This window comes from Corvus moneduloides, chromosome 21 (assembly GCF_009650955.1).
Source record: "Corvus moneduloides isolate bCorMon1 chromosome 21, bCorMon1.pri, whole genome shotgun sequence".
Classification (NCBI taxonomy): domain Eukaryota; kingdom Metazoa; phylum Chordata; class Aves; order Passeriformes; family Corvidae; genus Corvus; species Corvus moneduloides.
Genome location: NC_045496.1, coordinates 1990859 through 2007020, shown reverse-complemented (window position 1 = coordinate 2007020; position 16162 = coordinate 1990859). Strand labels below are relative to the sequence as shown.

Sequence of the window (16162 nt, the reverse complement as noted above, 5' to 3'; positions counted from 1 at the left end):
TAATGGCAGTAAATGGAAACTCCTGGAGAGATGAAAGTGAAGAGCCCTTCTGCCATTCCTCTTCACTGAACATAATCCTAAATAATGGGATCCCGGTTCAAGCTGCTGTGGACAAGATATAGAGGGATTTTTTTCCCAAGTTTTTGCCTGTGCATAATACACTCTATTTTCCATTTGAATTTTTTTTTTTTTTGTTTGAAAGCAGTCATGTAAATTATATTATAATGACTTGACTTTGGAGAATTTATGTTCCTGTATTATGTGGAGAGTGGAATGGCACTTCCCTCGGCATGATCACCCCTCTTTAATTGAAATGTAATTGTTTACTAAACCATTGCAGCTCAGAGGGAAAATTACTATCATTTTGGTCTGTGGCTGCATACATTAAAGTGCCCCTTTTACAGGGATTGAATTTAAGGAGAATAGGAACATTATTATCACGGATGCTATATAAACATAAAGCCATTATCATTAAACTGTCAGCTGCAAGTGACTTTGGGTAACCAGTGTTGGTGGCAGCAAGAAATATGGAAATTACTTGGAGAATGTATCTGTCGGTTCAGTCACCACTTCTGCAACAGGACATGCTTGGAAGCTTTGGGGTTGTGAGCATTTTAGGGATTGGAAGAAAAATGAGGTCATTTGGAGTCTTTGCAGTTATTTCCAGTCTCCCTGGTACTGCTTGGCAGAAATCAGGAGGGCTCATCTGGCCATCAGAGGGGTTTGTCAGGTACCCCAGCACCCAGACTTTGTACCTCAAGCATCTTTTGTGGATGGATTTCCAAGCTCTCCACAAAGGTGGTTCGTTCTTACCACCCTCATTTTCCAGCTGGGAAAACCAAGGGAGGGAAAACTTAACTAACTTAAATTTGATCATGTTCCAAAGCCCAAAAATATGTTCTGAGGCAAATTTCTTCATTTCTTATTCCCAATCCTGGTGTTAACCACTAGCTAAGCTATTCCTAATTACCTCTCTGAAATCCTCCTCAGTTTCAAGAGAATTAAATATTCTCCAAATTGATGCAGTAATGTGAAAATGAATAAGTGGGTTCCTGGACTCCCAAGTCCTTGTTCCCAGGGCAGACATGCGTTGGCTTTTCTTACTTTCTCTGCCAGCACCTTGTGTTGTCAAATTCCTAATTGCTTGTTATTTAAGTTAGAGTCCTCTGCCTTATTTTTCTAAGTCATCTTATTAACATAAATCTGTGGGTATTTTTAATCTTTAAATTTTGCTTGTCCTTTATGAGACATGAGACAAATTCTAGTTAAGGTATGAAGGATGAATTTCATTTTGAAAAAGGGAATCTTTTTCCCTTCTCAATGCTCCCTAGTGTGGGGATTGGAAAGTGAACCTGACTGTAAAGATATGTTTAATTCTTTGAGTCTGACCTTGTATCTTGAATTTTTTTTTTTTTTTTTTTTTAAGTAAACCTGGATTTTCCAGTTGTGGAGTACTGGAAGGCAGCATGGTCAGAGATAGGAGGGACTGTCAGATTTCAGCACAGAGCTGCAGTCCAAACCACTGTGGATTTATGATGTGCATCAAGCAGGAGACAGGAATGACAGGATAAAAGACATGATGCTATGACCTGCTTCACTGAAAAGGACTCAGCAAGGCAGGGTATGGATTTTTTCCCTTTTTGAACTGAGTATGTTCCAGGGAGGTCTCTTTTTCAGAGCCTGCAGCTGTCTGAAGGACAGTTTTAGAGAAAAGAAGAGCATAAGGGCTCATCAACAGCTTAATTCACACACTGAGGCCACTTTTCTATAGAAGTATTAGTGATCCTGTTGTAGTTTTTGTGGGGTTCTGGCCTGCTTTTGATTGCTGTCACACTGAGGTGGTTGGACAGCAGAAGTTCCACAGGGCAGGGGCAGGGCTGGCTCTGGTGTGTGGCCATGAGGAGGGGATGGGACATGACCTGGTCATCTGCTGCTACATCTCAAGGATGCTTTGTGAGGATCCTCACAGTGCCCAGGCAGAGCCTCTGGTTTAATCTGCAGCTTCAACCGAGAGGGAAATGCCACAAATCACTGAATTTCTGTGCCCCAACACCACTGAAATGTGTTCTAGATTAGGGCAGGAACTCACCTTGTTGCTTCCTGGGAGAAGCTTGGGCAGTGGATAAACGGGGAGGCTTGTGCTTCTGGGGAAGATAAAGTCAAATACTGTGTGGCTCTCAGGTGGGAAGGGGAAAACAAATGTTCCAGGAAGTTGCCTGGCTCTGCAGAGGGTCTAAATTGGCACAATTCCATTGATTTTGTTCAGCTACTCCAGATGTTTACACTTTCTCAGCCTTTGAGGACACTGAACCGATCCCTCTGGGTTGTGTGAAACCCATGACTCAGAGCAGGGCTCAGGGTCCTAGGGAGGTGAACAGCAGAAAATCCTTGGGACTGGGATAGATTCCTTGTGCCAGGAAGGAGAAGGGAAGGAGTGAGAATGAGAAAGCAGCTCCAAACTCCCTCTCTCCAGAAAGACTGAGCAAGTTTTTGTGGGATAAACCTGTGGTGTTCTCTTGATTTCATGACTCTTCTCAGATCCCTCCATTCCTCCACTCCTGGGGAAGCAGTGTTGTAGCCAGATGAGAAATACCAACAGCTCCTGTGTGTTTTCATGGAGAGAGCCCATGGGAGGAATATTTAACATTTAGGCAGTAAGTAGGGCTAATAGGAAATGCTAATTCACATTTTATTCTTTTGATCAGTGTATATTGAATGATAATTACAGTGATAGTACTTGGCACTTCTGTAGCACCTTTCATCTGGAGCTGTTAAAGTGTTCTGCCAATCTGAATGAATTCAGGCTTGCAGGCACTGTGGGGTTGCAATTTACCATAATGCCTGAAAATAAATGGGAAACTAAGGCCTGGGAAGATTATACCACTTTCCCCATCATTCAAAATCTGTATGAAACAGTTGGGGCTGTGTAGTAGTGCTGGGCATCTCATAAGGAACAAAACCAACTCAAAGCATCATTTAAAATAGTGAAAGTGGTTTAAACTGGCCAGATGACTGGCCTTTACTCTCTGAAACATGTTAATTTAGCATTCTTTTTGGTGGTAATTTAACAATTCAATATACCCTCAGGTGCTCTGGTGTATTTTTGTTTGAATTCCCCCCACCGAGAAACAATCTCAGATTCTCCCTGGATTTTTCAGCAACATACTTGGATCCATATCCGTTCTTTAGAGACTTCTGTCTCCAAAGGATAATTTGAACAGAAATGTTCATTTCAAAGCTACTACAAGAAAAAAATCTGATAGTGTTTCAGTCTCTTCCCAGGAAGCCCAAGTGCAAACAGCCAGGACTAATTGATAGGCTGTAGGGAGGCAAATGGACCTGACTGGTTTCATTTCTGTGGAGTGAATGAAAGGCACAAAGTAAACAAACAAAAGGTTCAATTTGTTTAAACCTCTGGGCACTGAAAACTCTCCGATTGCTGGTAGCACAGAGAAAAGAGGGCCATTAGAATATGCAACATGACAGTGTCCCTTTAATTTATTTCTGGGTCACAGATAAAGAATTGTCCTGCAGATATGAAAGGTAGGATAATAAACACATTCCATTCTCCCTCTTCCAACAGCACTGACATTGTGCTTTCAGAAAACAAGTCAAAGAGTGGAAGGTATTATCTGAATCTCCTGGAGACCTTCAGTGGAACATGAGTGCCCATTGCATCAGGACCTTCATCTCTGAACTTCTTCCATTTGGGATTTGTACTGCTTTAGCTCAGGGATATTGAGTATTTACTTAAATACTGAATTCATTGCACTGGAATTAATAGAAGTGTCTGTCGTTGCCACAGTTCACTGTGAATAGTTTTCAATACATTTCTACAAGTTTTGTTTCTGAGACAGATTTTGTCTTTAGTTTAGACTAAACACTTCTCCTTAATTGCCAGAACTTATTTTGAGCCATAATTTCTTGATCTTTCATTGTGGATGGTTCACATGGCACCTGTGTACTTCGATAATAATGAGGGTGCTGTGACAGGAAATCATGTGAGAAATGCCCCATCCCAGCTGGAAGTGATCTTGTCTGTGTTGTTCACCCCGTGAAAGTGGCTGAGCTTTAACGCACGTGGAGGAGCTTATGGCCCTTCCTGTTGAGCTGGATCATTTGGAAGTTGTTTTGGAGGTTTCTTCTTCTCCTCCAAATCCCAGCCTGGTGCTGCCTCGTGTGAGGCTGTTTCTCCAGGTGGTGACACTGTTGTTCCAAACCAAGTGCAGCTGCTTGGAACAGCAGGTCTGATTCCATGGTCTCCTTGTGACTGCATGGACTCAGGATACTGCAGGAAAGACCTTTGATTCCGTGGCTCTGGGTGGAGCACGCATGGGAAGATGACACTGATTTCTATGTACTTTTTTCAAACTTTGGTTGCCATAGAAACAAGATTCCCTTTCTCCTCCATGCTGTCACTTTTCCTCAGCACTGCGCTCTGATAAGCAATAGGCTGTGTTTGTCCTCCCCACACTCTTTTTCCCAGTGATATTCATGGCTCAGGCATCAAGGATAATTTGAGAGAGAGCTGGGGAAGCTCTGCTGCTTTTCCTGAGGTGTTCAGGTGTTCCCAGGCCTGGCACTGTGCCAGGAACTTTCTTGTCTTTATCTTCCTCCATAATTACAGTGGATCATATCTTCCCTGCAACATTTTTCAAAGCACCAAGGAAATTAGCTCCAGAACTAGTCATGTCTTTATTTCCTGAATGGCTCCGTAGTTCCCTGCACGGCTTTGCAGCATGAGTTCACCCTGAGCAGCATAACCTGTCCCTGTCCCTGCCCTTGTCCCCTCCCTTCATTCCTGTCTCTTGCGAGGTCATCTCCATGGCATTCCCAGGATGGGACAGGCTGACCTGGTTGGAGTACATAATTAAGGTTACTTTACTTGAGTAAACTCAAGGTTACTTTTACTTTACATTTTACAAGGAGTCCCATGGAAAAGGCGAGGGGCGATGGGTACAGGTTGCCCCTGGAGAGAGGCCATTTAGACACAAGAGGAAAAAATTTTTTGCTGTTCTTAGGGGGTGGAGGAGGAGACCTTCACATCCCTTCCTGGGAAACAAGGAAGTGTCCCAGCTGATGTGGCACTGGCTGTGACTGAGGGACACATGCTGGGCCTGCCCTCAGGCCCTCTGGGAAGGAAGTATTCCTTGATAATTAGCAACCAAGTCAAAAATAGTTAAGGAATAAGTGAATGACACTTAAATCTGCCTGATAGAATTGAAATTTCCTGCTGGGTGACAAAATTCTGCTTTAAAGATGGTAAATCCACTGCTAATAATTAGGCAAGAAATAATCACTGCTAAGACCCAAAAATAGGATCTGTCACTTGCAATGTCTGTCTTATTATTTTGAGGGATAAACTAGCAGTGAACTTAATTTTTGCCTCCAGTTCCTGAAGGATATTCTTTTTGGTTTATATCTTTCAGTGTGAGTGTTTTAACAGAATTGTCAGTTGTGCTGCCTCACATCACCTTCCTCAGCACCTCAGCCCAAAATCAGACACTAAGTACGAGCTGAGGAGGAAGAGGAAAGGAGTAAAGGTGGAGAAAAATAGCAGGGAGTACTCTTGCCTTGGTTTTCATTTCTCTCTGAGCTTTCTTAATCAAAAAGCTCTCTGATCTGTGTGTCCTGAAGGATGGAGAAATCATGAAAGCCAGGCTGGTACTCCTGGAAGTGTCATATGTGTGTTATATTTATCCTTCCATTGTAATTTTTCTCCCTTTTTCTGAAGCTGTAAGTAGGAGGTGAATCAAACCGAAATAGCTATTTTCATAAATTCTGAGATGAGGATAAATGAACTTCATCTTCAGTATTTGCACAATGTCTGGGAAGTGAGTTGTCTAGGGAGGTAGATAGGGGAAATGCAGGACTGATGTATCATCTGAATTCCAGTTGGTATTCCCCACACCTTTACAAAAGTGAACATTTTTGTTTGATTGCAGCTGTAATTATTGCTGAATACAAATGTTCCAATTTAAGCTGCAGAAATGTGGGGAAAGTCTTTGAAGCCAAGAGCATCTGCCTGGAACATGAGTTTCATATTTGAATGAGTAACTTTTACTGCAAAATTACACAATGAATCCCTACATTCAAAAGATAATAATATTTTTTTACTCTAAACACATCATCTACCAACTGCTTTTCCAAATTTATTGTCTTGGCAGCTGGTTTTGTAGGAAATGTGTTCCTAAAAGAACACAAGGTTTGTCAGTGAAAATAAGGCAGCTTGGTGTTGATACCTTCCTGTAGACTTAGAGTTGGCCATCAGTATTGTGGAAAATGGGGTTCTCTCTTCCAGTATTTGCTCTTCTCCAGGGGTTTCAGGTGGAAGTGAGCAGGGAGATGCCTGACACAGCAGGACATCCACGTGCTGCTCCAAGACCATAAATCAAAGTAGGGAAAGCAGGGATAAAACACACTCATGATCCAGTTTACTCTGCATCATATCCAAAGGTGGACTTTAAAAGAGAACAGTAATGTAAGGAGATTTATGGAGATGGTTTTCTCCTCTCCCCTGTATGTTTATTGCTCATCTTGGAGAGCTCTGATACCTGTTTTAGCAGGAGCAATGTATTTGGGTGGTTGGAGGGCTGGCATAGGAATGAGCACTTGAGAAGTAATCCTGGCTTTGCAGCTTATCTGTGGATAGTCAGTGCAGCAAATCACTTGGACAGTTCTGCCTTCACCCTCCTCCCTCTGTGACCTGCCAAAAGCTTCCATTCTCACAGCATTTCCTACCTGCTCTCCCACCTCCACGAGCGTGCCCTCGATTCTCCCTCCTTGGACAGTAAGCTTGTTGAAGCATGGAGCTGCCTGGGGACTGGCTTTTAAAAGGCATATTCTCATTTCTGAGATTCCAAAAGAATTAAATTAATCTGCTTTATATGAAAAAAATACATTTTTTTCCTGAAATAGAAGGGCACAGTGGTTGATGCCAGCTATTCCTAGACAGGTTTTGTACCTGGTGTAATTGTACTGAGCTCCGGTGGTCAGTGACCCACTGGAGCTGAAGTGCTGCCCCGCAGAAACAGTTCCAAAGTGCAGCTCTTGAAAGCTCCTGGGCTCCTTAGCCCTTGGCAAAAGCCCAAGTGACCTGGATCAGGATGTTTTGGAGCTTTGGATACAGCAGTTTGTCATCTGGGTTGAGTGACTGTTGTTAAATGAGGAAACTGCTCCATCCCACTGAAATCCTCCTGCAGGTGCCACCCTTGCTTGGCTTCCCTGGGTCAGGCTGTCCCCAGTCCTGCTCTCTTTGGGTGAATCACTGGGTTTGCTCTTCAAGGTTTCTTGCATTCTGCCCCTGTCTCTGTTTCCACATCATTCATCCCTGATTGCTCAATTACCCTTCTCCTACCTTCCCAAGGAAGATTTATCTGTCTTGTTGGGATATGAAATGTTGACAGTATGATAATTACAGAGCTGGGAACAAATAATCCAGAGTAGTGTGGGTTTGTTTTAATAGGAGAACAAAAGAATCCAAATGGAAGAACCGGGTGATCCCTGAATAACGACAACTGTTGAAGTGTGGTTGTCTTCTCGATTCTTCCTGACACTTGCATTCCTTCATCCTTTATTAATGTCCCACCTGTCCCCTGTCCATGTTCCATGGAAGTCATCAGTGCTAATTGGAGAATACTGACCCAGACTTCCCAAGGTTTCTGTTACTCTACCAAAGGCTGCGAAGGGGTCTTTGCCTGGTAGAAAAGAACAGGAAAGGAACAGAGTGAAATTCTGCAAAGAAGCATTTGGCTGAAAATATCAGGGAGAATGTCCTGAGCTGAAAGCTGTCAGTGCATGGAATTCTTTCTCCAGGGCAGTGGGAGAAGACCCCGTGACCAAGGCAGTTTCAACAAGATAGGTAAAATCTTTACAAAAATCAAGCTCAAGCAGCAATCCTTTATTGGCCAGAGGTGGGAAAGGGATGAGATGTTGTGTGTTAATGTGTTCTGTTACTGCTGCTTCTCTGTGCTTTGCTGATACTCACATGGGTGAGATTTGCCATATTCATAATTAACCCTCAGTGCCTCTCGTTTGACGTAATTCCAGCTTTCCTGACCTGGCCAGACCCGCACTGTCCCCTGGGTGACCTGGGGGACATCAGTGCATCTTCATCTGATTTTTCAGATGGGCTCAGCTGAGTGTTTGCAATGACACTGCAGATCTGATTAATCTCTGGCCATGGCAGGGCAGTGTTGCTAAGCAGCACTGACAACACGAGCTGCTTCTCACATTCCGGGGCTGCTTTATGGCCTGGCTCCCAGATGTCCCCTCTCATGATCCTAAGTGCTGGATCTCCGTGTTTATCCTTTAACTCCTGATGCCAGAGCACGAGTCTGACCACAGCATGTGGAGCAGCAGGATTGGAGTTTTTATTGCCAGTTATCACTGGCCATGCAATGGGTTTGCAGCCATTTTGTCATTCCTTTGGGATTAGCCTAATTCCAAGACACTTCTGTCTCAGAGGGGCTTTCCTTATCCCTTTAGAAGAATGTTTTAGGGTAGCATCAGTCAGAGCAAGTGGTCGTTCCTTGCTCTTAGTGAGACATCAGGGGAGGTTTAGATGAGATATTAGGAAAGATTTCTTCAAGGAGAGGGTTGTCCAGTGTTGGAACAGGCTGCCCAGGGCAGTGGTAGAGTCACCATCCCTGGAAGTGGATGTGGCACCTGGGGACACGGTTTAGCGGTGAACAGGGTGGTGGTGCTGGATTGACAGCTGGACTTGGTGATATTAAAGGTTTTTTCCAGCCTTAATTCCATGATTCTCTGCTCTGCTTCTGCCTCTAGGGGCTCACAGGGTGACAGGGAACAGTCCTGAGATTCATCAAATTAAATGGAGAAAGCGACACTGAGGGACTTTGCACCCACTTGAACAAAGTCACAGGTTCAGAAGGAGAACACACGTTAATCTGTGGGGGCATTTCTAGGTCCAGAGAGAATAAATAAACTCTTTTGGTTTTCCATTGAAGTTCACATCTCTCCTGCTCTGCAGACTTTGGGAGACTGTTGCTCTCCTTTTCCCTTTCCCTGGGATTGCACTGGGCAAATCTTCATAATCACAGCAAGCTGGGGTTTGCCATGTAAACAAAATTTGGGGGTGCTGGTTGATAAACTTCCAAAACTGTAATTTCCTAAGGTTCCTGCAGGTTTCTCATAAGTTTGGGGGTTGTTCAGTCTCAAGGTTGCTGCTCTCTTGCCTCCCATGTGCCCAAGTTCAAAACAGCCCCTGTGCAGGCCTCCTGCACTCTGGAAATGCACTTTTTGGGGAAGGGAATTCCATAGGGGCCGTGTGCTCAGTCACCTGAACAGAGCCCTTCATCACACCTGACAGGAGCAGAGCTGCAGGATAGCAAAGCAACTTACAACTCCAAAGTTCAAATCAAAAGAGCTGACAGAAATAAATGATATGTGAAGTGTTTGAGGGGCTACAGACACTTCCAGCCCTGTGCCTCTAACACTGAACAAATGAAAAATATTTGATCCATAAAGGTCAGTGTTGTACAGAAATTCCCTTCCTGCCCTGCTTCAGTGCCAGGGACCACTTGGGGGATTATTTCTGTTCTTGGGCTTCCAAGGGACACAAATGGTGCCTAAACTCAGCCTCAGTGTTGTTTTGGCCTCTGCATTCTTGGGGTAGCTCAGTGCAGTCGTGTTGTACAGAGAGAAGGGTAAAAATGTGCACTTAGATGTCTTTACCTAGTAACAAGCAGCATCAGATGCTCCCCCAAAAAGGTTTCTCTTTTATTTTGAAAGCTAAGACTAACGTTGGTAATTGTAGAAATGGGAAAACTCACGTTTGGAACATTAATGGCTATAAAAGGATACTTAGTTTTGGCACAGCTCTACTTGTTTCACAAATACAAATATTAATTATCCATTCAGTGGAGCCTCAGTAAGAGGGTATTTCCACGTGCTGTGCAGGAGCAAAAAAAAAACCCCAAACTAATTCCAGAATTAAATTAAGTTTAATATCAAAAATAAAAATTGTAAAGCGCAGAATAAGGATGGGTCTGGTAGAAAAGATTTACTCCCGGTTTTATACCTTATCCCTGACAGAGCAGAACACATGGAGACCTGGGATGAAAGGCTGCATGACACGTTTGTACTCAGAGCAAATATTTATAGCAGTTTCCTTATTATGAGTAGTGAAAAAATTTCTGATGTCCTCTCATGTCCCCTGGAGTTGAGATTTGCTTGAGCTAAGACAAAAAGATGTGGAAGAACTTTAAGAATAACCCCATCTGTTCAGTAGTTCCTGTGGTCTGCCTTTGTAGGGGCTGTTCTGTGTGGGTTTGGGACGAGAGCAGCAGCTGGGGTTGTGTCTGTGCTCCTGTCTGACCAGTGCCCTCCCAGTGCCCCAGGTCTGCCCAGCCCTCTCCCTGTTTGCCTGGCTTAGAGAATACAGAGAGCTGCCAGGACTGTTCCAAATAAAGCTGCTTGTGATGCATCCAGCCTGATTTATTGATATATCATTTTTTAAGTTTTATCTCTATTGTGTTTCCATGGTGCCGAGTTTTTACCTTTATAACTTTATCGTGTGGGTTCGCTGCGAGTGAACATTATTGGTGTGGGAGTCAGCTCCAGACACAAGACTTGCATCATTACTTTATGTTTAATAAAACAGGAGCTCCAGATTTTGCTGTCATTAACACTCTGCTCAGTTTTGTCCCCCTCCCTTTTTCTCTCTTCTTTCTAGTTTTTTTCTTGTTGCCCCAGGGTGTGTGGAATTCTACAGTTCCTGCATCTCAAAGGCATATGGTGGTGATGGGTTTGCACATATGCTTTAGAAGTATTATAATACCAAAAATATCCAAATAATATAATATAATATAATATAATATAATATAATATAATTTCCAGGTTCTAGAGTAATTGAAAATGAAATTTGATAAGGAAGAAAATGAAATTTGATAAGGAAGAAAAATTTAAATGAGAGTCCCACCTTTCTCTGTCTGCAGTGAGATGATGGCATTGGATTTTGGGTTTGTCAAACATGTAAGAAAAGAGCCCAAATCACAGCAGATTTAATTGTGCTGTTTTGAATTGTGCCATCCTGTTTTAGCTGAAGTTGCTGTGGTTGTGATTAAGCCATTCCTCAAAAGGATCTGTTTTGTTTTCTTTTGTCTTCGTTCTTTGTGTCTTATTATGACTCCAGTCAGCTCTTGTGATTAGAGCGATTGTACTCCGAGCTTGGAGATGTCAGAGGCAAAGCAGCAGAAACAAAGCAAGAAAAGCAATGCCCTTGCACTTGAAAAGTGAAATCAGTGCTCAGTGGGAGCTCTGTGTGTTCCCAGAGAAGCTGTGGCTGCCCCTGGATCCCTGGCAGTGTCCAAGACCAGGCTGGACGAGGCTTGGAGCAGCCTGGGATGGTGGAAGGTGTCCCTTCCCATGGCAGGGGGTGGAACTGGATGCTGTTGAAGGTCCTCCCAACCCAAACCACTATGTGATTCCATGGTTCATCCCTTTTTCTTGCCAGATTTGATGAATTCTGCGCCACATTGCTCTGTGGGCTTTCATGGATTGCATGGGGCCATACTCTTGACCAGAGGGATTGTCTCTAAAGACCCTAAAGGATCTCTTCTTGCTCAGAGTTTAGGCTGTGCAGGGATGAATTTGTATAGCTAGTACCTCTGCTTCCATTGTAAAAGATATTTCATCATTTACTCTGTCTGAAGGGATTCTTGGGCTCTGCAGATTTCTATTTTTTGTCCTTTCATAGAGACTATTAACTTCTGAATGAAACCTTTCTCAGTTACTAGTTTAATCTTTGCTAAGATATTTTTACTGGTGGTGAATGCTGCCCACACACAGGAAGACACAATTCTGCCCTAGACAGTTCTCAGTATAAACTTAAAAGTGTATAAAGAACATGCATGCAAAGGGCAGTGCTTTAATTGCTGGAACTGACAAGAATGCAGCTCAGCTAGAGGAGCAGGCAGTGCTCCGAGGGTGGGATTAGCCCTGTTTGTCTGGAGATCAGAATCAAATGTTATTTAAAGTCATAAGTGAAGAAGAAATGGATCATGTCCTTATGATCTCACTAGGAAAGCTTGGTGGTCACACCCCAGGTCAGAATCTCTCTCTTGTATTTTCACAGACAAATTTCTGTCTTTTCTTCTTACCCCATCTGAAAATTACAGAAGGTATTAATTCACACATTAGACTTTCTGATCTCTGGTGTGCACTATGGAGGTGCAAAGTATCGCTATAGCAGCATAATTTATCAGCATTAAAATCTCTGACATCTCATTCTCCCGAGGAAGCTGGCAATGAAAACGGGAAATGGCTCAGTGTGATCTCCTTCTGGTGGCAACAAATGGAAAAACAATGGGAAACAGAAGGAGACTAATGTCTTGCTGCAACCCTAAATTCTAATTTCCAAATCCTGCATGGATCATGGAAGAGTTGTGGAGATGTGGAATACATGATAGAGGAAGAAAAATGTCACCATTGGCTGCAGAAGGCATTTGGGTTGTTCCTTATCAATTCCCTGTCCAGAGTTCAAAGCTATTCTTGGATTGAAGAAGTGGCTTGATAAAATGAGGACATATTTGTGGGTGGGCTGGCAGGGATTAAGGAACTCCAATCTCTCGCTCCTGGGCCAAAAGCTTCTCACCAGAGTAGTTTAGGGCAATATCAGGGGCTTGGCCAGTCGTGTATTTTGGATTTTCCTCTCACAGCAAATATTGGCCTGTGTCCATAGCAGGCAACCAGAACCTGGTCCAGTCAGAGCAAACAAGAGCATGGAGAGTTGGTATGATGAGTGTGAGGCTGATACTGAGTTGATATGATGAGTATGGGGCTGATAGCACGTTGATACGATGAGTAGGAGGCTGGCTAAGGTCTGAGTACTGAGGGAAATATCTTAACAATGCTCTAGATAATGCAAATCCTCAAATTTGCTTTTCACAGCCGTGTTTCTCTATACTATAAAATTCTCTAAAGGTATTTCTCAGGGACAGAACCCTTTTGAAAAGGCCTTTGTTACCTCACACGTTGTCTTTGTGCAGGATGACAAAGTGTACAATGCGATGGCCTGTGTTTTATACCTCCTGCTATTTCAGTCATGCAAATAGCTCCCGGAGAAATATTCAGTTCACATGAATGCATGTTACATACCTCGTTTGTAAGTGAAGTGGCACTTAATAAATGTGAAACACCTTTGGTTATCTAGATGTTTGAAATTCTTGGTGCGCTTACGAACAGGAAAGTCACTACCATAACAAGAGCCACACAGAGTGCCCGGGGAGATTTTGCAGCTTGAGAAAGACATAATGTGAGCCATGAATATCCAAGGTGGGGAAGGAGTGTTTAAATGGCATGAACAAATGACAGGCTACATAGAAGTTAGACTGTGATTATCTCCCTGCAAGACATATTAAAGGTATTCATTTATAAAAGGGAGCTGCTAAGGATCCATTCCTGTATGTTGAGTGGAGGAACTCCTTGAGGCTCCTGCCTGGAGCAGGGGGTGCACTGTGGGCATGGCTGGGATGCTGCTCTGGTACTCTCACGTTTCCTTCCTTACGCGTGTCAGAATCTGTGCTTGATCCGTGAATACCTTGCCCCTTTGCTGGGGCTGGGGAAGGGAAGCGGTGTGTGCAGAACCTCAGGTTCTGCGGGGATTGCTGAGCTGTTTATGTGGAGCTGATCTGTTTCTTCAGTGTGATGGTCCCTAAAAGGAACACGCCTTCAGGCTTCACCCCAAAATCCTGGTTTCTCTTTAAAATGGCCCCCCACTTTCTCTGGCCAAAGTGCTTGACCCTCTCGGACCATTCTCGTGCGCTGTAGATGCCGGCCAGCACAGTAGTATTATACTTTTATTGCCTTATTTAGCGGAGAGATTAAATGTAATGTTCAGATTATGTAGAACATTAACTCCTAACAATAAGCAAATAACACATTAGAAGCTTTGCTATTAAAACGTTTAGTGCTGGCTTTGCTGTGGAGCTCTCCAGGAGCCGTGACTTATGTTCCGTGAGGGAGGAGGTTCGGCGGAGAAGAAGGAACGAGCGTCTCTTTCTTCTCTAAGGTGGTGCCTGTAGCCCCGAGCCCACAGGCGGTGTTCGGACGAGCTTTATGGAGCTCCGTCCATGTAGCTGAAACACCTGAGCCCGGCTGTGCCGGCCATGGCCGCGAATCCGGGGGGTTTCGAGCAGGTAACGGAGCTCTCCCGTGTGCCGGCGGCTCGGCGTGGGTGGCGTCTGGGCTGGGGCGGCCGGACCCAGCCCCTGCTCCCGTCAGGAGCTGCGATGTGCCAGTCTTGTCTTTCAGACGGGATTTTTATGGGAGCTGATGGTTGCCAGGGCAACGGAGGCTTCGGGGAGTCTCGCGCGCCGCAGCCCCGGCCTGGGAGCGCCGGGAGCAGATGTTGGCTGACGCCAGGCGCTGCCAGCGCCGCTCATGCGGGAGCTGCCGGGGACGCTGTGCCCGGCTGCACGGGCGGCACCGCTCCCGCTCCCCGCTCCCCTCTGCCCTGTAATTTAGTATTCTTGTCTCACCCCACAGGGGTTCCTCAGCCGTCGGCTTAAAGGCTCCATCAAAAGGACAAAGAGCCAACCGAAGCTCGATAGGAACAGCAGCTTCCGGCACATTTTACCTGGCTTCAGGAGTGTGGACCATGAAAGGTAAGGGGATGTTTCGCGGAGGGTGTGGGAGAGAGAAGGAAGATACTGATTTTTCCAGCTCTTGTTAAGATCTTGCTTGTCTTATTCAGAGCAAGGGCTGCATCTCTGATAGAAGTAGACTTGGTTAATTGCAAGAGGGGTAGTTTTAATTTGTTGCTGAGGATGCGGTGCAAGCCCTCCCTTTTCAGGTTAAATTCCAGGTGCAGAGAAGCCTGACTGCTCTGCTTTCTCTTTCTCAATAAATCCTAAGTTGATGCACCCGCATATAAATAGCACAGAGATGCAGCAGCCAGAGCCGACTGATGCAGGTGAGGGAGGGAGTGGAGGGATGCTCCCACACTGGACTGCACCGATCACAACTGGGTTACACACGGTAGGAACAATACCATGGAACAATAACAACCATAATCTCCCCAAATGCCTGTCTCCCCCTCACACACATCCGTCTCCATCCCGCCGTTGTCTGCTGTCATTACACGGAGATGGAGCCTCGGCGTGTGGCTGGAGCTGCTGCTTGTCTGAGCCATGACAGGAGCTCAGTCCAGGAGGGATGTGTTGCAGGGAATGTGCAGATGGATCTGATAAAGCATTTCACGTGGGATGGCCAGTATTGGAGCAAATTTGGAGTAAAATAAAAGAGAAATGAGATCTTGGGTTTATTCTTCAGCTGGTTTAGAAAGGAGAGCAGCTCTTTAGTGGATTTGTGTGTATTTATGTATGTGTAGATTTATGTCAGTGTGAGCATCAGACAGGCACCGTTCGAGGTAAATTCATGTGGAAATTCACATGCAGATCAAGGTCATGGTTGGGGAAGACAGATTCCTTTACCAAGCACAGAAACAGACCAGTGGTTTGCTTCCAAAAGGAAGATCTTTCAACCTTACACAAATCATTTTGGGGGGTGACAGAAATATTGAAGTGCCAGGAAAAGTCTGCATCTGAAAATTCCACCAGGCTGGACATACCCTGATGTAACCAGTTCAGAGCAGAGGCAGTTTAATACCCCAGGTACTTGAGAACCCATTGAGTGAATGCTTCACTTTGAAAAGGAATGACAACTTACTTTGTCTTAGCTGTACTTACTCATTGGAGGGGCCGTGAGCTTTTGAAGCCCACAAATAACAATTGTCAATCTGGATTTTGCCTTACCTGACCTATTGCAGCCTCCTAGGCTTTTTCCTTCTGGATTCTGCAAGTGAAGTGATTGTGGTGGTTAGTGCCGAGTAAGATTTCAGGGATTACTATCTGGGCAGACAGAGTTGATTTGATTCCTGTGCTGCAGTTTTCCCAAACGCTCGAAGTAGGGCACTGTGTTCCAGAGGGAAGCGAGCGGAGCCGGGTGGCCAGGAATGTGCCTACGGGGTGCTGCTGCTCTGCTGGGAGAACAGGCAGATTAGGCAATGTTTCCTTTCTACCTGGATGAGTTTTGTTTTGTTCTGTGACTTGGCAGGATAGGATATGGGAATTAACTGTTCTGGCCAGCCCTGCAGGCAGAGTCATTTTCCCAAATTAAGCCTTGTAATTTCCCTGCCCTC

General features: G+C 44.6%; 1 protein-coding gene across 8 annotated transcripts in view; it reads left to right on the top strand.

Moving 5' to 3' along the window:
• Positions 1-16162, top strand: part of DAB2IP (DAB2 interacting protein) — a 164031-nt gene that overhangs the window by 50498 nt on the left and 97371 nt on the right. For all 8 annotated transcript variants that reach the window (XM_032130678.1, XM_032130679.1, XM_032130680.1 and 5 more), the window contains exon 3: positions 14509-14627. In XM_032130678.1, coding sequence (XP_031986569.1) covers positions 14509-14627 — 119 coding nt within the window. The remainder of the gene's footprint in view (positions 1-14508; positions 14628-16162) is intronic.